The sequence below is a fragment of the Sycon ciliatum genome, chromosome 7 (genome assembly GCF_964019385.1).
Source record: "Sycon ciliatum chromosome 7, ocSycCili1.1, whole genome shotgun sequence".
Taxonomy (NCBI): domain Eukaryota; kingdom Metazoa; phylum Porifera; class Calcarea; order Leucosolenida; family Sycettidae; genus Sycon; species Sycon ciliatum.
The window spans coordinates 21,059,458-21,083,375 of record NC_088649.1 but is presented as its reverse complement, the minus strand read 5'-3'; the positions used below and the strand labels follow the sequence as shown (position 1 = coordinate 21,083,375).

The 23,918-nt window shown below is 48.3% G+C and overlaps 2 protein-coding genes across 2 annotated transcripts; both read right to left on the bottom strand.

Annotated features, from left to right (window-relative positions):
* Positions 1–16,306: 16,306 nt before the first annotated feature.
* On the bottom strand, positions 16,307–17,845 carry LOC135821699 (uncharacterized). Its single transcript, XM_065334695.1, has one exon. It carries the CDS (start codon positions 17,843–17,845, stop codon positions 16,307–16,309), a length of 1,539 nt encoding a protein of 512 aa, XP_065190767.1.
* A 279-nt stretch (positions 17,846–18,124) lies between these two features.
* Positions 18,125–20,050, bottom strand: LOC135821698 (uncharacterized). The gene has a single exon (XM_065334694.1). The coding sequence runs from the start codon at positions 20,048–20,050 to the stop codon at positions 18,125–18,127; it is 1,926 nt and encodes a 641-aa protein (XP_065190766.1).
* Between the last annotated feature and the right edge of the window lie 3,868 nt (positions 20,051–23,918).

Below are 23,918 nucleotides of genomic sequence, written 5' to 3'. Positions count from 1 at the left end.
GTCGTGTGAATGGCCTATAAGGAGCAACGGGAACCAACGGGACGGTCTGACGGCGTCCAATGTGAACACCAGGAACAGGAACGTAACCGTACTACCGTACAGATCATCATTATATACGACGGGAAGAGTTGAACGTGTTCAGCTTTTCATACCATATGCAGGGACGCAAGCTTACAAACATCTGTATTTCGAGCGTGAACAGGAGGTGGTGGCATGCACCGACTCCTCCCAATTCGTATTCGGAAATTTTAGCATTTTGAACGCTATGAATCTAGTCCATTATTCCCACGATAGCTAAATGAATGGCTAACACCAAGCGTTCATGAACAAAGTATGCAACTGTTATCTCTGCTTTCATTACATAATTCAGCTGCAGTCTGCGCACTGCGGAAAATCAAGCACCGCACGTTGCCTATGGTTTGAAATGAACTGCAGCTCACGCGCCAATATTTGGAGATCGTGTAGATACTGGAACAAATCAAACAAAAATGGGTATATGGGCTTGTACGTTAAATTGTGGGTTTGGGTGCTTGCTTTCAAAGCACTCGGGAATCCAAAAAAGCCTGGCCTGCCTACGAATTAAACTTTGAATTTTAAAACTATCGCATACGAAACAATGCAAAGTACGGGAAGCAGGTCAAGCCGCGACCGCGGCTCAAAGTGTTTGATCAAGAATCACAGTGAAGGCTCGTGGTGAGCTGCAGCCTCGATGCTCCAGCTCAAGCCGCGGTCACTATGATAATAATGATGATGTGTCACGCCGATGACGAGCATTGAAACCGCAGTGTAACGCGGCCCTAACACCACTACACCACATTACTGATGGTGTACATATCCATGTTGGACGTGATAAGAGGTCGCCGGTTCAAGTCCTGCGTGGGAGCGGTTTTTCCAGCCGTGCTGCTACCCACAGTCAACTGGGAACTTGTGGCCAGGCACAAGGGGTACATGGATGCAGCTAATGGGGTCGTTTTCGGCACTTGTGCCAGGGGTTGTGAGACTTATCCACTCACCCCCACCGTTAGGCGCTGTATCTGCCGTTAGGGTTTTTCGGGTGTTAGCGGCCGTCGTGAGTTCCCTTTCCTTAACGGACACGATAATTTACTTACTTTACGTGATAAGAGCAAATCAGGGTATTGTTGCATGTTTAAGAGAGCATGTCTGAGAATACCAAAGTATGTGTGCAAGTGGATCTCTCCGATTTCGCTCAAAATTTGCAGGTAGGTTCCCTTTGGGGTGTGGATCGATTCTGCAAAGCCCATGAAAAAGTTTCTGAAGGGAACCTTGAAATTTGCATACCCCTCAAAAATGGCCGAAATATCACAATATTAATGGGTCTAGAAACGAGTCACGCCACAGCGTATACGAACAAGCTATGAACAAAACTCCATCAAGCCAACATTGCCTCACGTTAGAAGAGTTCCTGGAGCAGTACCGCTTAGCCACGCCAGCATCCCAGAAGACGAGGTCCATCACCCCCTGACGCCACAAATGATCGTCTTGAAAATAGCCAATTTACAAGCGCTGGCAAAACAGCCAGCTACGTCCTCAATTGGCCAGAACTATACACCGGCAGATAGTAGAACACCTCTTTTAGCGCTGAGGACATGTCCCCCATCTTCCTTTTGGGGTTTTCTTGAAATAAACTTTTTTGAATTTTTCCACTCGACCATGCTGAAATACGGCCAAAGTCATACCTGCGCAGGAAAGCTCGCCACTCCGCGACGTCTCCTCAGCAATTTCTACTCCAACACTACTCCCAAGGCCGCAGAACAACGTGTAGTGTTGACTCTGACAAGGAAAAGCAGCGGTGATCACTTGTCACTCCAAACGACAAGCTTCTCCTTGCGCCACCAATAATATTTTGTGCGACTGTTGCTGCAAAAGTGACTGAAGGCCTGAGCGCAGTTTTTGAATTTTATTACAAGATGCACGGTGAAATCACGTGCCTTGTGACGCAAGAATGCCAAGTCGCGTGGCCCACGGCTCACGCGATTTCAGAGTCACCTTTGTCAAGTGCGCTTGTTACTCGCCTTGAACGCCCGTTGGTCTGGAAGTGATCACACTTGTGTTGTTACGGCGCTCAAGAACACGCTGACCGTGTTGTAGGCCTACGAACCGGGACTTTCCCTGACCATGTAGGTCGAAGACCAGTGAAATGATGATGAAATCACATTCTTTATGACGTAAGAAATCTCTCATGCAGTTCACGCGACAAGTGCGTGCAGCCAGTGCTGCTCGCGTGCCAGTCAACACAAAGGGACCGAGCTAGTCGCTTTTGTCGAGCATCGACATGAAAACAAGGGACTTTTACTGTCGGACTATGTTCGGGATTGCAGGAGGTAAGTGTGAAAGACGAATAACTCTCCATGCTGTACGGGGCATATTCCAACGGCTTGCTGCCATTGCAACACTCCTAGGACAGTTTGTGGGGGTTCTCAGCAGTTCAAGCAGGAAATGAAGCTCATCTTACCTCTGCCATCATGGTCTGTTCCGAGTAGCGTTCCAGGCACATTCGCGATCGATGGCCGCGTAACGTGATGCAGGAAGCGTCATCCTACGTCACAGAGCACGCGATCTCACCGTGCATCTTGCAATAAAATTCAAAAACTGCGCTAAGGCCTTCAGTCACTTTTGCATCAACAGTCGCACAAAAAATTATTGGTGGCGCAAGGAGAAGCTTGTCGTTTGGAGTGACAAGTGATCACCGCTGCTTTTCCTTGTCAGAGTCAACACTACACTTTGTTCTGCGGCCTTGGGAGTAGTGTTGGAGTAGAAATTGCTGAGGAGACGTCGCGGAGTAGCGAGCTTTCCTGCGCAGGTATGACTTTGGCCGTATTTCAGCATGGTCGAGTGGAAAAATTCAAAAAAGTTTATTTCAAGAAAACCCCAAAAGGAAGATGGGGGACATGTCCTCAGCGCTAGACGAGGTGTTCTACTATCTGCCGGTGTATAGTTCTGGCCAATTGAGGACGTAGCTGGCTGTTTTGCCAGCGCTTGTAAATTGGCTATTTTCAAGACGATCATTTGTGGCGTCAGGGGGTGATGGACCTCGTCTTCTGGGATGCTGGCGTGGCTAAGCGGTACTGCTCCAGGAACTCTTCTAAGGTGAGGCAATGTTGGCTTGATGGAGTTTTGTTCATAGCTTGTTCGTATACGCTGTGGCGTGACTCGTTTCTAGACCCATAAATAATGTGATATTTCGGCCATTTTTGAGGGGTATGCAAATTTCAAGGTTCCCTTCAGAAACTTTTTCAAGGGCTTTGCATGATCCACACCCCAAAGGGAACCTACCTGCAAATTTTGAGCGAAATCGGAGAGATCCACTTGCACACATACTTTGGTATTCTCAGACATGCTCTCTTAAACTTTGACGACAAGTGTGTCGATATTTCCTTGCACATCACACCCATTTGCGTCTTTTTTGATATTTTCTGTGTTGCCTGTTCTGCACTTGCATGCGTAAAAACACTTCATTCACTCCGCTCAATCCTCATTCTTCATTCCATTTAGCCTACTGCCTCCGCATCATCGAAATTGTCGCAGTTTGAGTAGTGACTTGTCACTTTTTACTGACAACTCCATATGCTAAACCATACAAAACTTATTACAATGGACGACCAAATATTGTTCCGCAAATTTTCCAGGAAGGTTGTAAGTTGGTCGCGCCTCATCTCAAGTGCTTAGACTTTCTCCACAGGACGATTTCTGCAATGAGGCACATGGACAGTTTCTGCAATGAGGCAGAATTCCTAGAGAGAGCCTGAGTGAAAGGGCTAAAACGGATAAAGAGGAGTACAATTTGAGGACTACATTGCAAGCAACTTGGCTGGATTCGTAATCAAGCCGCTTTTGACAGCATTTTGTGGTCTCGAACTCGTCAGTCACTGAACCAATTTTATTCCCGTAGCTATGCAAAAGTGCTAGCCAGGGTCCACACAGCCTTAATTCGGTGTTTGTTTGTTTGTTTGTGCCATCGGCATGCCTGGCGCTATCCCGTACCGTACCGTCAAAGACAGCTTTGTTGTTATTAGATATCCTTAGCTAAATAAACGCTAACGTAAACGTAAACCTTTCCGTACTTCGGATCTTTCAAGCTGACTTCTCCCTTAGCACAATGTACGCTATAGTTCAGACGAAGTAGTCGTGACAACCATGGCGATATGAATTTTCGTGGAAACAAGTGCGGGAAATTCTAAATTTTGAACCAGGGGTTAGTTTGCTGTCGTTCCGAAGGAATACCTTGGCGAGATCTTTCACTCTGGAATGGCAAAGGTATGGCGAAAATGAGTTTTCGCTGTTCCCTGGTCCTTGGAAAACCTTTCCTAAAAGCAGCACCGAAGACTGTAAGGGTTCTCCAGCTCCAGCACGTGGGAAAGGCCGATGAATTTCTTCCTCAGGATTTTTTTCTTCATAAACCCCCTCCTTTTTGTGGATGAGTGTGCTCTGTATCATCCCATGTTACTTCACAAAAAAATTAGAGGGTGTTTCCGCGGAGATAAGGCTGTTTGAGGTGTATTTCTGGGGGTGGGTGTATTTATCGATTTCGGCCTAAATTTGCTTGCTTTGGGGTCATATTTCAGATTTACCAGTTGTCTGGCTTCTCTTTGTGATTGCAAGTCCTTTCACACATCACAATGACCTTCCTTGCCCCGGGCATGGGTGTGTTGTTCCATACTGAAGAATATCACGATGCGAAGGACCTTGGGTACTACGGATACTTTCCTGCAAACCATGGGGGTATGCCTGAGCAGAGTTCTACTTTGTTTTCACAGAGAACTATACAAAAATCAGCTTGTTGACCTTCCTGCAGGACTGTTTCAAGCCACAACCAAATTAACACACCTGTAAGTTATCACATTATAATTAGATGGATCGCAAAGAGACTTTCTTGCATGGATCACGTTATTTTGAGATACTTTAAAGTGAGAGAGTTTCACTAGAGGTTAAAGTTTAAGAAAGGACCATTAAGGAGGCTCCAACCCTTTGGGGGTGATTTTTTCTTCATAAATAGTACCCTCCTTTTGTTGGTGTGTGTGCTCTGTATCATCCCATGTTACTTCACAAAAAATCAGGGGGTGTTTCCGCGGAGATAAGGCTGTTTGATGTTTATTTCTGGGGGTGGGTGCATTAATCGATTTCGGCCTAAATTTGCTTGCTTTGGGGTCATATTTCAGATTTACCAGTTGTCTGGCTTCTCTTTGGGATTGCAAGTCCTTTCACACATCACAATGAAGCATTTGAGAAAGAAAATCTGGCAAGCAGCATTGACTACTCAGAAAAATAGTAATTTTGGTACAAAAATGAACTTAGCAGAAATGGCCGTCCGCAAAGTACAATTGGGTGCACACCTTCATAATTTCTTCATAGACATGCCCTTCTTATTTTATTTTTTAGATCCTCATACTTCATTGAACCTAGAAATATATAATTTTAAGGGGGTTACCGTGCATTCAAGACCTCCAAAAATAAAAATAGGACAGCAAAATGGCCGATTTTCCACCATTCTTGGAATTACTATTTTTTAGGTAAGGTGATCATTCCATGCATTATTACAGGGTGCGACAGAGCTCTCAGCCATTGTATAAAATGTTGAGTCACCGCCACCATTACACTGCGCTCTTTAGCCGACTAGACCCTCCTGCACCCAACCATCACCATTGCGAGGACACTTCCGTAGACGATATTGATAAACTCCTTCAGACAGCTGTTTCGCTAATACATAGCTCATCAGTGAAGGTAGATGTTGAATGATTAAAAATATAGTTGAAACTGGTATTATATAGGGTGTTTCCAACTGTCATAGCTGAGGTGATAAGGCGGGAAAAGGAAAGTGTGAAGTACTGCAAAACTAGTACACAGACTCTCACTAGCTACATAGTACTCTGATCCTGGCACGTTATTTCTGCTTTGAATAGTGATTGATTTTCCGCGCCGAATTTCCGACGCTGCATGCATGTCCAATGCGCGTCAACAGTATTTCACACTTTCTTTTTCCCAAGTTTGACTTGCGATGTAAAATAAAGGCAATACAATACACAAATGTCGGTTCAGCTAGTTTTATTGATTGCGGTTATCAAATTATTGTCTCCTCGCCGTGTGTTTAAATAATATTTTAAATCGAGATACACCCAGCCTCAGATAGATGTTCTGAATCTACACAAATGTCGGTTCAGCTAGTTTTATTGATTGCGGTTATCAAATTATTGTCTCCTCGTCGTGTGTTTAAATGCAATACAATACAACGGTATTCATGATCCAGGACGAGGCCTACTGACCCTGAACGCAGTTCAGACCAGCTTTGCATCACAACTCTTGCAATAGTTCACTCCTAGTACATGTACACTAAATGGGCTCAGTATTGAGGGTCCGGCCCACATTGGAGACTAGATATACGTCCAAAATCAAAATTGTTCTGGGTTAATATAGGAACAATGAATCGTAAATCAGAAAATGGATCGCTCTGAAGTATTGCTCTGCACACTGCAGGTCGTGTTTTTCTCACTTTAATTGTATAATGACTGACTCACAACTGCCACCCAGACCACAAGAGACGTACTTCAAGCCTTGCACTCGGCTAAGCTGCGAGACAGCACCACTCCCTGCTCAATACACCTTGTTTCTAGGAATTCACCCCTCATCAGTTGAGCTTTACTAGGCCAAGTTGAGCCTGGTGAGCACCACTTACATAGAGCTCTCCACTCTCACCAGTAATACAAACTGCAAATGCTGAGCTTGTAGCGAACGTCGTATTGAACAGTACAATGAGCGTATACGCAAATGCTGAGCTTGTAGCGTGACAACGCGTGAGCAAAACTACCCCCCCTATCAAAGACCATCACGTCCTCGTGATTAGTAGCGGGTTGGTGGTCGAAACATTTGGCGGTATGCATGGTCGCGCCGGGACAACCTCGACGAAAGAACATAGGGCGTCAACTGGGATATGTATGGCAAATATCGGAAATTATAACGTTTATAGAGTAGACAGAAGAAATGAACTGACAACAAATCATAAGAATAGAAGCACACCGGGGGTCAAACTATCTCACGGGTTCAAAAGGGAAACATCACCACACTTCCTGTAAAACGCTGGCGCAACCCGCCAGGAAAACAGCAGTTCAGAACCGAACTGATTACACTATTAAGGACGTTTAGCAGTGCGAAAATTCGAACTTTTTGTGGTGGTGATATTTCGCGAAAATCTGGTTCGAAAAAGAAAACTTGTGAGGTTTAGCAATGCGAAATGACTTTTTCTCGAAGTTATTTGAATCTTGTAGTACCGTACCGTATATGGAGCTCAGTCTCAAACAGGGGCTGTAAAATTACTACTCTCTGTAGTCAAATGCGTACGGAGAAAAGAGAAATTTACTTTCGCAAATCACTGCAACTTCGCGTCCAAGTTTTCGAGCTTTTTTTTCGAGCTTTTTTTCTGTACTCATTCCCAGACTCGAATTTTCTTTCGAACTTTCGCATTGCTAAACGTCCCTATTATTACTCAATCTGCGCACTATTATTATAATATTAACATCGTCCCAGATTAATTAAACAATCCGGGGTTCACCATGATCAGACGCCTACGAAACTATACTGAATTCACACGCTCGCGTAAAGGGAGACTGAAGAGAACAGGAAGACTGAAGGAAGACAGGAAAGAAAATGCCAAATCTGGAATTAGCTTACACTGGCAATGTACATGGAGCTCCATCCTTTGATGAGACGCTAGCGCTATCTGTTATGGAGCCCAATCCCTAGAGAAACACACGCTGGCTGCCATCATGACTGGCTAGTTGTGGCAGGCGGTCGGAGCAGCGGAGCTGGGGCAGCAGCGGGTGACGGCGGGTGCTCCTTCAGATACACTAAACTTGAGCCCTCAGCGAAACGTCGATGAAAACTAAAACTAAAATGGACGGCTGTCACAAATGTGTAGCGGCCATGACGTCAGAACACATGCAATTAGAACAAAACTTTACCGCTGCCGCCAATTCTGTAGAACCATTGCTACCAATGTAAAAACAGGTGGGGTTGAATCTGACAAAGTTGACTTTAACCACCGCTGCCACCAATTATGTAGCGGGCCTGGAGGCAAAACAACCTAACAACTCGAAACTAACTTTATTAACAATTCCCTCTCTCTCTAGAACGGCAAAACTGCCTCTAGCAGTAAAACTCTGAACTCATTGTGAAAGATAAAATAAACGCAATTTATGGAAAATAATCACAAACAGCAACGTACTGTCATGGGACCGTAGTACGGTAGAAAAAACATCGTATTGAACAGTACGCTGAGCGCATACGCAAATGCTGAGCTTGTAGCGAACGTCGTATTGAACAGTACGCTGGGCGTATACGGAAATGCTGAGCTTGTAGCGTGACCAACGCTTGACCAACGCTACACATTTTCAATGACTTCGTGGAAATCGCTGAAGAGAACAGCATGATCCTGTTCAACCTGTACAGGAAGACGCATCCGGAAATCCAGCGCCCAGCGTCATATGACCACGATGTTGTGAACCCTCTGGTTCTCTAAAGTATCAGGAACGAACGACCCCACACGGCACGAGGACAACTATTTATTCTCAACAATATATTTCACTTCCATCGACTAACTAAACAATGAACAATGAATGAACAACTGAAACTAACTGAATAACTAACACTAAAACCACCAGGTAGTTATAGCATGAAAATGACAGCGTATATGAGAAAAGCATACACATACAACATACAACTACAGCGCACACAGCAAACCGCACATAGCGCCTGTAGCGTATACTACGTCGTAATCATCAGCGGTACGGCGGAGTCGGGATACAACTGCATTGACACGAACACAATGTCACAAGCGAGAAGGCCTTTCACTCTCGAGAACTTGTGGTTTCACAACATTCTCCCCACCAAAGGGCTTCTCACCGCCGTACTACAACTCACGAGTCAAAAAACGACCGGGGCTCTGACTACACGCTCAGAACGAGTCATCCGCTGCTGTGGGGGTGGCCAAGGTGGAATATTACCAGTGCTCACCATTTCTGCCAACTGAGCAACGGTCTGCGGGCTTGCGCACTTCAGATGAAGCTCTAACGTTGGCTTCACGAGAGCACATACCAGAATGACTGCGGAGCTACCCAAGATCGTGATGGCGAACTTGTCCATCCGCTGTTGGGTTGATTCCGCACCGGACGGCTTCACCTCAACATTAACACCAACGTGCTCTGCATCGATTGTGGACACCAATGCTGCAGCCACAGATGACGCCTTGGCACCCGAGTCCAGCAACACGCGAAGCCTGCCGCTGTGGGATGTCACACATGACACAGTCACTGGGTCACTGCCTCGTGGGGCGGACGCTGGACCAGATGACACACATCCGATTTCCGTGTTCCACACAGTCTCGCCGCTTACTTCTTCCGTGCTAACCAGTATCGCCCTTCTCATTTTCTCGGCTTCTACGCCTTGCGCTTCTAAGTCTCGCGCCTCTAAGTCTCGCGCCTCTAAGTCTCGCGCCTCTAAGTCTCGCGCCTCTAAGTCTCGCGCCTCTAACTCTTGCGCCTCTAACTCTTGCGCCTCTAACTCTTGCGCCACTAACTTTTGCGCCTCTACGTCCTGCGCCTCTACGTCTTGCGCCTCTACGACTTGCGCCTCAACGTCTTGCGCCTCTACGTCTTGCGCCTCTACGTCTTGCGCTTCTACGTCGTTCGGCCGAGACTCCAGCTGCTTCTGAGCGTCTCCGACCGATGTTGCCACGCTCTGTACCGACGCAGTGGGCCTTGGATCTGATCCTCCCACTGGCTTCAAGTATTCTTCTGACCGCTGCTTGTCTGTAAGCAAAGTCTTACACGCCTTGTCCGGCGTCCTTCTGGGCGAGGCAAGCAAATCTCGCTTTGCTTCCTCATAATATGTACTGACGGCGATGCGCTCGGCCATCTTCTTGAGCTTTTCGTTAAACTCTGCGCGGAGCGCACACTCTTGCCGTCTAGCACTGCGCTCTTCAAACTCCTCGCTCTGTCGGAGCCTCTTCTCCACGTATTCCCTCAAACTATCGCCTTCAAATCCATACCGAATTCCGTTGGCGATAAAGCTGGCTTCAATGATCAATAGTTCCTGTGCCATGCTCGCTTCGTATCCTGGCGTGGTCGCCAAATGTTGTGAACCCTCTGGTTCTCTAAAGTATCAGGAACGAACGACCCCACACGGCACGAGGACAACTATTTATTCTCAACAATATATTTCACTTCCATCGACTAACTAAACAATGAACAATGAATGAACAACTGAAACTAACTGAATAACTAACACTAAAACCACCAGGTAGTTATAGCGTGAAAATGAGAGCGTATATGAGAAAAGCATACACATACAACATACAACTACAGCGCACACAGCCAACCGCACATAGCGCCTGTAGCGTATGCCACGTCGTAAACATCAGCGGTACGGCGGAGTTGGGATACAGCTGCATTGAAACGAACACAATGTCACAAGCGAGAAGGCCTTTCACTCTCGAGAACTTGTCGTTTCACAACATTCTCCCCACCAAAGGGCTTCTCACCGCCGTACACCAACTCACAAGTCAAACGATTTGGGGCTTACTACGCGTCATCTGCTGCTGCGGTGGTGGCCATGGTAGAATATCACTAATGCCCACCAATTCAGAAAACTCGACATCGCGAAGCTTGCCGCTGTGGACTGTCGCACACGACACTGTCACCGATCCACTTCGACATGGGGCAGACGCTGGACCAGACAACACACAACCGATAATGTCATAAAGCTCGACGATGTGGGCTGTCACACACGACATGGTCACCGGTACACTGCTTTGACCCGGGGCGGGCGCGGAATCCGAGGACACACATCGGATCTCTGTGTTCCACACAGTCTCGCCGCTTACTTCTTCCGTGCTAACCAGTAGTATCGCCCTTCTCATTTTCTCGGCTTCTACGCCTTGCGTTTCCAAGTCTTGCGCCTCTAAGTCTTGCGCCTCCAACTCTTGCGCCTCCAACTCTTGCGCCTCCAACTCTTGCGCCTCCAACTCTTGCGCCTCCAACTCTTGCGCCTCCAACTCTTGCGCCTCCAACTCTTGCGCCTCCAACTCTTGCGCCTCCAACTCTTGCGCCTCCAACTCGTTCGGCCGAGACTCCAGCTGCTTCTGAGCGTCTCCGACCGATGTCGCCATGCACTGTACCGACCCAGTGGGCCTTGGATCTGATCCTCCCACTGGCTTCGAATACTCTTCTGACCGCTGCTTGTCTGTAAGCAAAGTCTTACACGCCGTGTCCGGCGTCCTTCTGGGCGAGGCAAGCAAATCTCGCTTTGCTTCCTCATAATATGTACTGACGGCGATGCGCTCGTCCATCTTCTTGAGCTTTTCGTTAAACTCTGTGCGGAGCGCACACTCTTGCCGTCTAGCACTGCGCTCTTCAAACATCTCGCTCTGTCGGAGCCTCTTCTCCACGTATTCTCTCAACCTATCGCCTTCAAATCCATACCGAATTCCGTTGGCGATAAAGCTGGCTTCAATGATCAATAGTTCCTGTGCCATGCTCGCTTCGTATCCTGGCGTGGTCGCCAAATGTTGTGAACCCTCTGGTTCTCTAAAGTATCAGGAACGAACGACCCCACACGGCACGAGGACAACTATTTATTCTCAACAATATATTTCACTTCCATCGACTAACTAAACAATGAACAATGAATGAACAACTGAAACTAACTGAATAACTAACACTAAAACCACCAGGTAGTTATAGCATGAAAATGACAGCGTATATGAGAAAGCATACACATATAACATACAACTACAGCGCACACAGCAAACCGCACATAGCGCCTGTAGCGTATACTACGTCGTAATCATCAGCGGTACGGCGGAGTTGGGATACAACTGCATTGACACGAACACAATGTCACAAGCGAGAAGGCCTTTGACTCTCGAGAACTTGTGGTTTCACAACACACGAAGAGTTCCGGTACGCCTGATTCGGCGGCGGGGCGGCATCGAGGAGAACGCACCAGTTCCAGTGTACAGGAACACTGGCAAACCTGCAGAGGTGCCTGTGGGCTCTCATCTTCCCATCCCTACCCCTGGAGCCAGAAGGAACTGCTTCCTCTGCTACCTACGTGAGAAGGTGGAGAGGAAGTGCCAGGTCAAGTGGGCCACCTGCGGCCGCAATTTGAACATTGAAGGCCTCAACTGCTTCTACGATTTCCATGCTGGTTGAGGTATGCTTTTGGGCTGGCCGTGTTGCATTGTTTACAGTGCACTTGTAAATGTGTTTGCCATGTTCTATATGCATATATACTGGTCTACAGACCCCAATTACTTGGCATCTAGCAGAATTTTGCCAGATCGGCAATGAGCCAAAATTTCAAGTGCCGGAAATTGTCATTTCGGTTCATCTTTTGGACCTGAAAGTTATTGCTTCAGGTTCCTGAGAGTTTTTACTTTCAGAATCATCCCATGTTGCACATAATAAAAGTGAAAAATAAAAAAAAGTTATGGCATGAACAATGATGGTCGGTTTTTGCTGTACAAATACCTAAAACGGTAAAGGGTTAAACTTTGACGACAAGTATGTCGATATTTCCTTGTACATCACGCACGTTTGTGTCTTTTTAGGACTTTTTTGATATTTTCTGTGTGACCTATTCTGCACTACCATGCGTATAAGCACCTCATTCACTCGCAAACAGGCAAACAGGCTGATAATGATAATGAAAATATTCTTTGGTTGAGGGAATAGAAAAGGGAAAAGTCTAAAGGAAAATCTACTGCCACTGCCGGAAATAATAATAATTTAAAACAGGTGGAATCCTGAAATTTAGATTATGGCGCAATTAGAACATACTGCTCAATAAGAAGTTTCACCCGCGACCGGTTTCTGTCACTACGATTTCCAAATATCAATTTCTGATGATTCCAACCTCGAACTGGGTAGGTCCGGTCAATTAGAAGCCCCACCGAATCCACTTACATAGAAAATGGGTGGGATTTGTGCTGATAATTCTAAGTTAGCAAAGAATATTTAGATGTTCACTTTATTTTCTGCAAATCAGTTTCGTTTCCATGCGCAGGCAGTTTAGTGTCCACTAAACTTGCCTCTTAGGTGCATAGTGCAAGTATGTGTGTCAATGCCGGCATTTTAGACATATATAATGACAATAAGAATATCCGGATAATAAGAAATTTTCCATAGCTTTTTTGGGTTCGAATTATCAGGATTCTACCTGTATTACTAATAATTTCAAAGGATCAGTCGGGGAATTGAACTGCCTAAACATCTTTTACGAAATAGTGGTTGCGACTTTGGTGATAATTTTTTTATACCTTTTATCTTGTACCCAGCGCATGCTTGCGACTAGCTGGTTTGGAGGTGACAGTGTTGTCACTGTAAGTCTGTATCCCTGGTGATGTTTGTGCCTGGAGAGCTCCATTGAAGTGGTACTCTTGAGGCACAATATTCGTCAGCCTACTAAAGCTCAGTTGATGAGGAGTGAACTCCCTGAAACACTGTGGATTGACCGGGGAGTGGTGCTTTCTTCCGGTTTGCCGTGTGCTCTGGATGGCAGCCGTAAGTCGTCAGTCAAGTGTCAAGTCAATTCGACGGAATAGCGTGATCTCCAGTGTGGGAGTAAACCCATTCCCAAAAACCTTTTAGGCAGAGAAAAAAACAGTTTACATCCTCGACGGACCCTTCTAAATTTTTATTTTCTCCCAATCCTTTTAACACTTTCTTTCACTGCTCTGTGTACTAAAACGACACCACTGAACCTTTCTGTGTTCTAGAGATTTGGATGGGAATCAGCTCACTCAGCTACCAGAGGGATTGTTTCGAACAACTAAAGAATTATACCAGTTGTGAGTCTGGCCTGTCACCATTATTATGATTGATTTGAACATTATGACTTCTACTAATGCGAGTCCTTTGGCTCAGTAGAGTGCTCAATATTCGTTCCGAACGGTTCGAATAGAGCTATCTTACACACGTCACACAGAGCACCATGCATTGCTATCTTACACACGTCACACAGAGCACCATGCATTGCTATCTTACACACGTCACACAGAGCACCATGCATTGCTATCTTACACACGTCACACAGCACCATGCATCATTCGTGGTAACTAATAGCTTCATGCCCATAGGCAATCATTAGACAACTAATACTGGATGAACAGCCAAGATCCAATTATATGCAGTAGTGTTACGGAGGCAGCGATTTGTGTAAGCAAGAGTGAGGAATTTCGTACATGGATTCAGCATGCCTAGCAAGAATGATTTAGGTGACACCTTTGTATTTGCCAAGCAGGAACTTCGCAGCATGGCGACACTTCCACACAATATCCTTGCACTTGTTGCGTGAGATTCTGCGGGCTGGTGGAAGGATGTGGTACTATGCAGAGGTTGCAGCGCTGTGCGACGTTGCACTAGGCATAAGCACGCTCCTTGACAGGCCAGGAAATCTCGTAAGTTCTATCCTGGCGCTTAAGAAAGCATGTCTGAGAATACCAAAGTATGTGTGCAAGTGGATCTCTCTGATTTCGCTCAAAATTTGCAGGTAGGTTCCCTTGGGGGTGTGGATCGATTGTGCAAAGCCCTTGAAAAGGTTTCTGAAGGGAACCTTGAAATTTGCACACCCCTCAAAAATGGCCGAAATATCACATTATTTATGGGTCTAGCTTCTCCTTGCGCCTTCAATAATATTTTGTGCGACTGTTGATGCAAAAGTGACTGAAGGCCTGAGCGCAGTTTTGAATCTTATTGCAAGATGCACGGTGAAACCACGTGCCTTGTGACGCAAGAATGCCAAGTCGCGTGGCCCACGGCTCACGAGATTTCAGAGTCACCTTTGTCAAGTCCGCTTGTTACTCGCCTTGAACGCCCGTTAGTCTGGAAGTGATCACACTTGTGTTGTTACTGCGCTCAAGAACACGCTGACCGTGTTGTTGGCCTAAGAACCGGGACGTCCCCTGACCATGTAGGTCGAAGACCAGTGAAATGATGATGAAATCACATTCTTGATGACCTAAGAAATCTCTCATGCAGTTCACTCGACAAGTGCGTGCAGCCAGTGCTGCTCGCGTGCCAGTCAACACAAAGGGACTGAGCTAGCCGCTTTTGTTGAGCATCGACATGAAAACAAGGGACTTTTACTATTGGACTATGTTCGGGATTTCAGAAGATAAGTGTGAAAGACGAATAACTCCCCATGCTGTACGGGGCATATTTCAACGGCTTGCTGCCATTGCAACACTCCTAGGACAGCTTGTGGGGGTTCTCAGCAGTTCAAGCAGGAAATGAAGCTCATCTTACCTCTGCCATCATGGTCTGTTCCGAGTAGCAGTCCAGGCATATTCGCGATCGATAGCCGTGTATCGTGATGCAGGAAGTGTCATCCTACGTCACAAAGCACGCGATCTCACCGTGCATCTTGCAATAAAATTCAAAAACTGCGCTCAGGCCTTCAGTCACTTTTGCATCATCAGTCGCAGAAAAAATTATTGGTGGCGCAAGGAGAAGCTTGTCGTTTGGAGTGGCAAGTGATCACCGCTGCTAATCCTTGTCAGAGTCAACAATACACTTTAGACGAGAGAGGGATCTGACTCACAGAGATAATAACGAATAATCTTCACTTCAGGATGAGACACTAGCAAAGCAACTGAACTACACGAGAGGAATAACTGCAAGCTGTAACTGACTGAAAACAACGAAAAGAAACACAACTCGGTGTAGTCTCCAGTCCAAACAACAAGACGCCGACTCAACTAATTATGCACAGAAACTACAAGCCGCGAAGTCCGTTTCACGCGCGCGCGGGAAACGGCACATGAGACATGCATAACAACACAACACGATGCACTACTACTACTACATGCATCATGAATAGCATGAATAGCACAAAAGAACAGCCAGGAATAATTATGATTAGACTGGTCCACACAGGAACAATAAATGTATCACCTCTATGCGTGCACACAGCATAACTGACACCAAAGAAGGGCACGTTGATGCGGGCATGCATTGGAATTACCATGAACGTAATGACACCCAAAGGCTAGCGGCAGTGATTTGCCATAACACCATACATAGACTACTGAAAGTGGTTCACCGTCTACTCATTCCACCCTCCTTGATACAACTACCGGTAAGTATCAACGTTGATACAACTAAAATGAACTATCAGAAAAGAAAACGAAACGTAACGAGCTATGAGCTAGCTGTACAGAAACATAAATGGCTGCAAAAACGGACGACTGATGCACAAGAGAGACACATCCAGCCGGTAAGCATGCTAGGGCGATTCAGAATCAGTCCTCACTATCATCAGGTCCAGCGACGCCCACCGTGACAACTGGGCACAGTCGCACCACAGGCCTGGTCACTGTCTTCCCGCCAACTAGCACTCTTGCCACACGCACGGTGCCGTCTTGACCTGGCATCACTTCCGTCACTCTTCCAAGGGGCCATTTACCCCGTGGCGTATCTGCCGTGATCACCAGGACGATATCTCCAACTGCTATGTTCCTTTCCTCGGCTGACCACTTAGCACGGCGATTCAGTCCGGGGACCCACTCTTTCATCCAACGGTGCCAGAAGTGTGTGACAAGTTCTTGCACTCTCCTCCATCTTTGTTGTAGGCGGTAATCGTCACTGCTGGTGCCGATGGAGAACTGCTCCACACGTCCAACCAAGAAGTGGTTCGGAGTCAAGGGCAAGTCGTCTCTGGCATCCACAGAAGGGATTGTTAGCGGTCTTGAGTTGAGGAGAGACTCGGCACTACAGAAAGCGGTCTGAAGCTCCTCATCGGTGATGCTGGCATCACTCAGAACTGCATGAATGGCCTTCTTGGCGGCTTTGACCATGGTCTCGTGAACGCCGCCGAAATGCGGGGCACCTGGAGGAATGAAGTGCCACCGTACACGTGGGTACTTCAACTGGAGCGCCGCCTGTTCTTGCTCTAGCTCTTTCAGCTCGCGTTGTCCTCCTACAAAGTTCGTCCCATTGTCCGACAGGACCTCTTCTGGCACGCCTCGGCGGTTGCTCATTCTCTCGAAGGCATTCAAGAAGCTACTGGTGTCCAGGGAATAGGACAACTCCAAATGCACAGCACGGCACGTGAGACAAGTGAAGAGGCAGAGGTATCTCTTTGCCCGCCTCTGTCCTCGACCCTGAACTGTCGTAAATGGCCCGGCGTAGTCCACAGCAACCCGGCCGAAGGCACGACGCGGTGACTCTAACCGTATCTTCGGCAGAGGGGCCATGATTGGAGTGACAGGTTTGGCTTTCCTCTTTCTGCATTCAGTACACCTCTGCTCGCACTCACGAACTGCTTCTCGTCCCGCAATGATCCAGAAGCGTTGCCTCAGCAGGGACCACGTGTGGTTGACTCCAGCAGCATGGTTCGCAGCCTCATGTTGGTCCTTGACAATCAGGTATGTAACCCAGTTGTGACGTGGTAGAACGATTGGATGCTTAGTTGCTTCGGGTAGGAATTCTGCATTCTGGGTCCGTCCTTCCACTCGCATGACTCCATCTTCATCTAGCCGAGGACAAAGACTAGCCAGTTTGCTGGTCGTTGGGATTGCCTTCCCCTTTCTCAGGAGAGCATACTCTGGGAAGCTCTCTTGTTGAGCTGTTCTGGTGAAGGAAAGCTCCGCGTCTGTCACTTCCTCAGGGCTCAAGCTGCCGACTTGCCTCTCATCAACCGGGGTGCGGCAGTTGCTGACAAAGTGAAGCACCAAGGCTAGACGACGTACGGCGACTCTCCACGATGAGAAGTTCCTGGGTTCCAGCTTCCAATCTTTGCTCACAAACGTGAAGAGTGACACTCCTTCAACTGTGCTCATTGTGGCTTCCTTGCATGCGGACCTCACCTCGGGCACGACAGGACAAGTGAGTTTGCTGGGTGGTGGCGGCCACTGGGACTTGTCAAGGAGAAGATACTGCGGTCCATTCCACCATTGGGCCTCCTGTACAAGCTTGGCGGCACTGGACCCACGGGAAACCACATCTGCAGGATTGCACTCTGTCGGGACGTAGTGCCACTGACCTGGCTGACTTGAGGCTTGAATCTCTGCCACTCTGTTGGCAATGAATGGCTTGAACTGGCGACTTCGATTGCGCACTCACCACAAGACGTTCATGCTATCCGTCCACCAATGCCAACTGCTCTCGGGTATAGCCAGCACTTCACCCACTGACACAGCCAAATCTACTGCAACTACCGCCGCAGTCAGCTCCAAACGCGGGATGCTGGTGCTTTTTATCGGAGCTACCTTGCCTTTACTTGCCACCGGGCGACAGGTCACAGCCCCGGATTCGTAGCTGTGACGGAGGTAGGCGACTGCTCCATATGCGTCTTGCGATGCGTCGCTGAAGACGTGCAGTTCCGTGGCAGTGATCGCTTCTGTGTTTGACAGTCTCAAACAACGGGGCACAGCCACGGCTTCTAGCTTCTCGAATTCATCACACCATTGCACTGCTCGGGCATGTAGATCATCTTGCAGTGGCTCATCCCACTGAATACCATCGACCCACATTTCCTGGAACAGGATGCGGCCACTCATCACGAAGGGCAAGACGAACCCCAGCGGGTCGAACAGAGTCGCCAGAATCTTCAGAAAGGTCCGCTTGGTCAGGACTGAGTAACTTGGTGCTCGACACCTGAACGTAAAGACATCCGTCTCTGCATCCCACTGCACACCAAGCGCTTTGGTTGACGGCAGAATACTATCCTGAATATTCACCTGCTTGGCACGATCTTCCGGTGGGATCAGTTGGAGTAGCTCGGTGCTGTTCGAAATCCACTTGCGAGGATGCATTCCGGCACGGTGCCACAGCTCACTCAGGTCCTGGTACAGTTTGATGGCATCCTTGTCATCGTCGGTGGAATCCATAGTGTCGTCCATATAAGTCGACTTCAACACCGCTTCTGCAGCACGTGGGAAATCTTCTTTTAGCTGCTCAGCATGTTTCTGAGACACCATTTGCGCTAGGAATGGGGACGAATTCACGCCAAACACCACCCGTTGGTACTGGTAGGCGACTGGCTCCTTTGACGCATCCAAGTCCCGCCACAGAAAACGATGAAATTTCTGATCATCTTCAGACAGCTCGATCTGGAGGTACATCTCTGCTACATCGGCCACGATAGCAACTGGCTTTGCCCTGAATCGCAGCAATATGTGCGGTAGCTCTCTCTGCAGCTTCGGTCCTGGGTGGAGGTAGTCGTTCAGGCTTGCTCCTTTGCATTTGGCTGATGCGTCAAAGACCACCCTCACTTTAGTTGTTGTTGCATCTGGTCTGGTGACTGGAAAGTGCGGGAGGTACCAACCACCTGTTGACTCGAGCTTTACTGCAGTCACGTATCCAGCGTTCACATGATGCTGCAGTACACGGCAGTACTCCTTTGCTACTTCTGGTTCCTTGTGGAGGCGTTTCTCTGTCGAGCGCAGTCTCTTCAGTGCCATCTCGTAGCTAACGTTCTCCTCTGGCGGGCTTCTCTTCCAAGGCAGCTTGACGGTGTACCTGCCGTTGCAGTACTTTGTTGCTGCCTCTGCATCTGCAAGAGTTTGTCGGTCATTTGCTGCAAGCGGGCTCTGTCGGCGAGGCTCTTCCACCTCCCACATACGCCGGACCAGCATCTCCAGATTACCGTCATCGACTCTGCTGAAGTGAGTGCGGTGATGATCTGAGCTTCCACTCACAGGTCCAACACAGGTCCAACCTAGCGCGGTTCTCCTCGCCACCGGTTCTCCCTGATCACCCCTCACCTCCTCCAGAGAGTAGTGAAGCTCGGCATGATCCAAGCCAATCAGCATATCAATCTGGCGAGTTGCTGGCTGTTCGAAGGGTATGTCCAGCAGATGATGGTACTGACTTGACTCGACGGTCCAATCGTACGGTTTCAGTGTGCCTGTGACGTGACTAGTTGTGATGGCTGAGAACGGACTGATGTACTTGCCATCTACACTCTCTACCAGCAGATCCACTGGCATTGACTCGAAAGACTCCACTGCTCCGTTGAGGGTGCTGATCGAAACCTGTTTCATGGGTCCCTGCAAGTTGAGCTGGTCCGCTACCTCTGTGTTCACATAACTTTGGGTGCTCCCATCATCCAACAGCGCATTCACCCTGAGGTTGCGGTCACCGTTTCGTAAAACGACCGGCAAGGTTCTCAGTGACAATGGTCTGACGCCTGCTCCGATGTTAGCAGTGGTTGTGGTTCTGGCTGTCTCACTGGTACGACCCTTTCCGTGCCATTTCTGGCTCTAGACGTGTCAATGGCTACTGCCCTGTGAAGCAGATAGTTGTGGGTATCGCTGCACTTGTCTACGCCACACTTTCTCTTCCGCTGGCAGTTAGCACCTCGGTGGCCCTTGCCCAGACAGCGATAGCAGAGCCGATGTGTTTTCGCCACTTTCCAACGCTTGTCCACATCCATTTCCTTGAACTCTTTGCATGTCCACACTTGATGGTCCTGGGAGCATACTGGACACTCTGCCGGTGTCGGATTGGGTGACTCTGCTGCATGGAATGAGTGGCCTCGGGCTGCTGGGCGCTCTCGGCCATGTCTATGGCGACCAGGTGCTAGGCCTGCGATGGCTTCATTGGCGGTAATGTGAAAGTCGGCCTCGAGATTGACCCACTCGAGCAACGCCTCCACCCCTTCTGGGCGCTGATGCTCATAGAGCCACCTATGGTATCTTGTCAGCAGGTCTTTTGGCAGCTTCTGCTGGATTCGCGCGTACAGAGTGCCCACCTCTAGCTCCGATTGGCGACCCGCTGCTTTCAAGTTGGTCACGGCTACTTCCAACAAATCTGAGAACTGTTCCAGATCTTGTGCGTTGACTCGATCTCCGTGCAATGGCTTGAATCGTTCCAGTTCATCTAAGTACACCATCACTTGGCGCCGCGTACCTCCGAATTTCCGTTCCAGGCGTTCCATTGCCTTGTGGTATGAGTCCGGGGCGTACCCTAGCCGCTCGATGCATCTTAGCGCTTCTCCCGCTACATACTGTCGTAGCTGCAACAGCTTCAGGGTTGGGCTGATTGGCGCACTGTCCACGCACGCCAGGAACGCGGCCTTCCATAACTCATAGGCACGCTTATCACCATCAAACACGGGTATTGAAATGCTTCTCATTTTGCTGAAGACGTCTGTGGCTCCAGCTGGTGGTGCAGCAAAACTAGATGGTCTCAATGGGGTTGGTACTGGTAGACCATTGTAGCTGCCGCCATGGCCATGTGCCACACTCTGTGTAGGCCTGAAACTGGCTCTAGGTACAAATGGGACGGCGGCCACAGACTGGTGTAATGTATGGGCTGGTCTCTGGCTACTTCCACTCATGACTGCTGTGTGTACCCTGCTGGAGTGAACAGGGGCTGATTGCCTGGGCAGTACATTGCTATTGGTTGCTTGTACAGCTACAGGTGCGCTGGTGTTGCTGGCCTGACTCAGTGGCACTGTGGGGCCTGCTGCTGCTGCTGGCGCACTGCTACTTGTGCGGGAACTGATGCTATGGCTACTACTGGTACTAGAACTGGAGTGGTGACTGCTCCCTGCACTCACACTGGCTGGTGGAGTAGAGCTGGAGCTTGTGGGTGCACCTACAGACGAAGAAAGTGAGGTGATTGCGCTTTTACTTGAGACACTGGCACTGACAGGCCTGTTGGTGCTGAATGTGTTGCTTGCTGCAGATGTGTCCGTGTTGCTTGTGACAGGAGTGAAGTCCGCACTGACGCCACCAGGCGCGGAAGACGGTCTAGCGGACTGTGCAGAACTCGCAGACTGAGCAGTTCCTGACACCCCACCTAATGGGTCGTGAGCAGCGTTGAAGCTTGATGGCATAACAGGGTGGTACTGACTGAACCCTGCGGAATGACGCGCACGAATATGTTGTTGCTCCTCGTACATCTCCACCTGCTGCTCCAGGTGCGCCATTGCTTCTGCCACTTCCTCCAGCTCCGTTATTGCTGCGTCGACTGCTTTGCCTTTTTCTCGGCTTGAAAACACGTCACCAGTGACTCCAACACCTGATTCACCTCGTTGGCGAACCATTGCACTGCCTCGAATTCGTCTCTCACGGCATCCAAACTCAACTTCTCGTCACGGATCTGCAAAATCAAGCCTCGTCGCCGCGACGTCAAGCGCCGTTTCATTTGAATTTTTGCCACTCTCATGTCTGCAGATGCCGAGGTCACAGCATCGTTGACTTGTTCTTCCTGGCCGTCCGTATTACCAGGCTCAACATAATTGCCAGGCTCAACATAATCGCCAGGCCCAACATCATCGCCTACCGTGACCCTGTTCCGCTCGTGACTGATATCGTCGCTGTGTTCAGACATCTCGCTCCGATGGACTTCCGACTAGGTGAAGATAACCATCCTCTGCTACCATTAGACGAGAGAGGGATCTGACTCACAGAGATAATAACGAATATACTTTACTTCAGGATGAGACACTAGCAAAGCAACTGAACTACACGAGAGGAATAACTGCAAGCTGTAACTGACTGAAAACAACGAAAAGAAACACAACTCGGTGTAGTCTCCAGTCCAAACAACAAGACGCCGACTCAACTAATTAGGCACAGAAACTACAAGCCGCGAAGTCCGTTTCACGCGCGCGCGGGAAACGGCACATGAGACATGCATAACAACACAACACGATGCACTACTACTACTACATGCATCATGAATAGCATGAATAGCACAAAAGAACAGCCAGGAATAATTATGATTAGACTGGTCCACACAGGAACAATAAATGTATCACCTCTATGCGTGCACACAGCATAACTGACACCAAAGAAGGGCACGTTGATGCGGGCATGCATTGGAATTACCATGAACGTAATGACACCCAAAGGCTAGCGGCAGTGATTTGCCATAACACCATATATAGACTACTGAAAGAGGTTCACCGTCTACTCACACTTTGTTCTGCAGCCTTCGGAGTAGTGTTGGAGTAGAACTTTCTGAGGAGACGTCGCGGAGGGGCGAGCTTTCCTGCGCAGGTATGACTTTGGCCCGATTTCAGCATGGTCGAGTGGAAAATACAAAAAAAGTTTATTTCAAGAAAATCCCAAATGGAAGAAAGGGAACATGTCCTCAGCGCTAGAAGAGGTGTTCTACTATCTGCCGGTGTATAGTTCTGGCCAATTGAGGACGTAGCTGGCTATTTTGCCAGCGCTTGTAAATTGGCTATTTTCAAGACGATCAATTGTGGCGTCAGAGGGTGATGGACCTCGTCTTCTGGGATGCGGGCGTGGCTAAGCGGTACTGCTCCAGGAGCTCTTCTAAGGTGAGGCAATGTTGCCTTGATGGAGTTTTGTTCATAGCGTGGCGTGACTCGTTTCTAGACCCATAAATAATGTGATATTTCGGCCATTTTTGAGGGGTATGCAAATTTCAAGGTTCCCTTCAGAAACTTTTTCAAGGGCTTTGCACAATCGATCCACACCCCAAAGGGAACCTACCTTCACATTTTGAACGAAATCAGAGAGATCCACTTGCACACATACTTTGGTATTCTCAGACATGCTCTCTTAAGTAGGGATCTCAGCGCGTGAACTGCGCAGCCAGTCTGCGCAGGAGAGATTTTCGATCCCAAACGCGTCCAGTGCAGAAATCGTGGAAAAGAACATTTTTTTTCGAAATAAATCAAGTTGAAGAAGACAGTAGAAATGGCTGAATAATGCGTCCAGGAAAGCACGTTCTACGGCCATCTCCAAGCTACCTATCTCCCAGACACTCTCTCAGAGGGACTATGGAGGGTCAAAGAGCACAATCTTTCACTCTTGGACGCAGCGTGAACACCTCTTCTACTGAGCGCGATGTCTTCTCTCCGAGTGATAATGGCGGTGATGTTCGCGATGGCTGATGCACTGAAAATCGAAGTTAGGACAATATCACCTT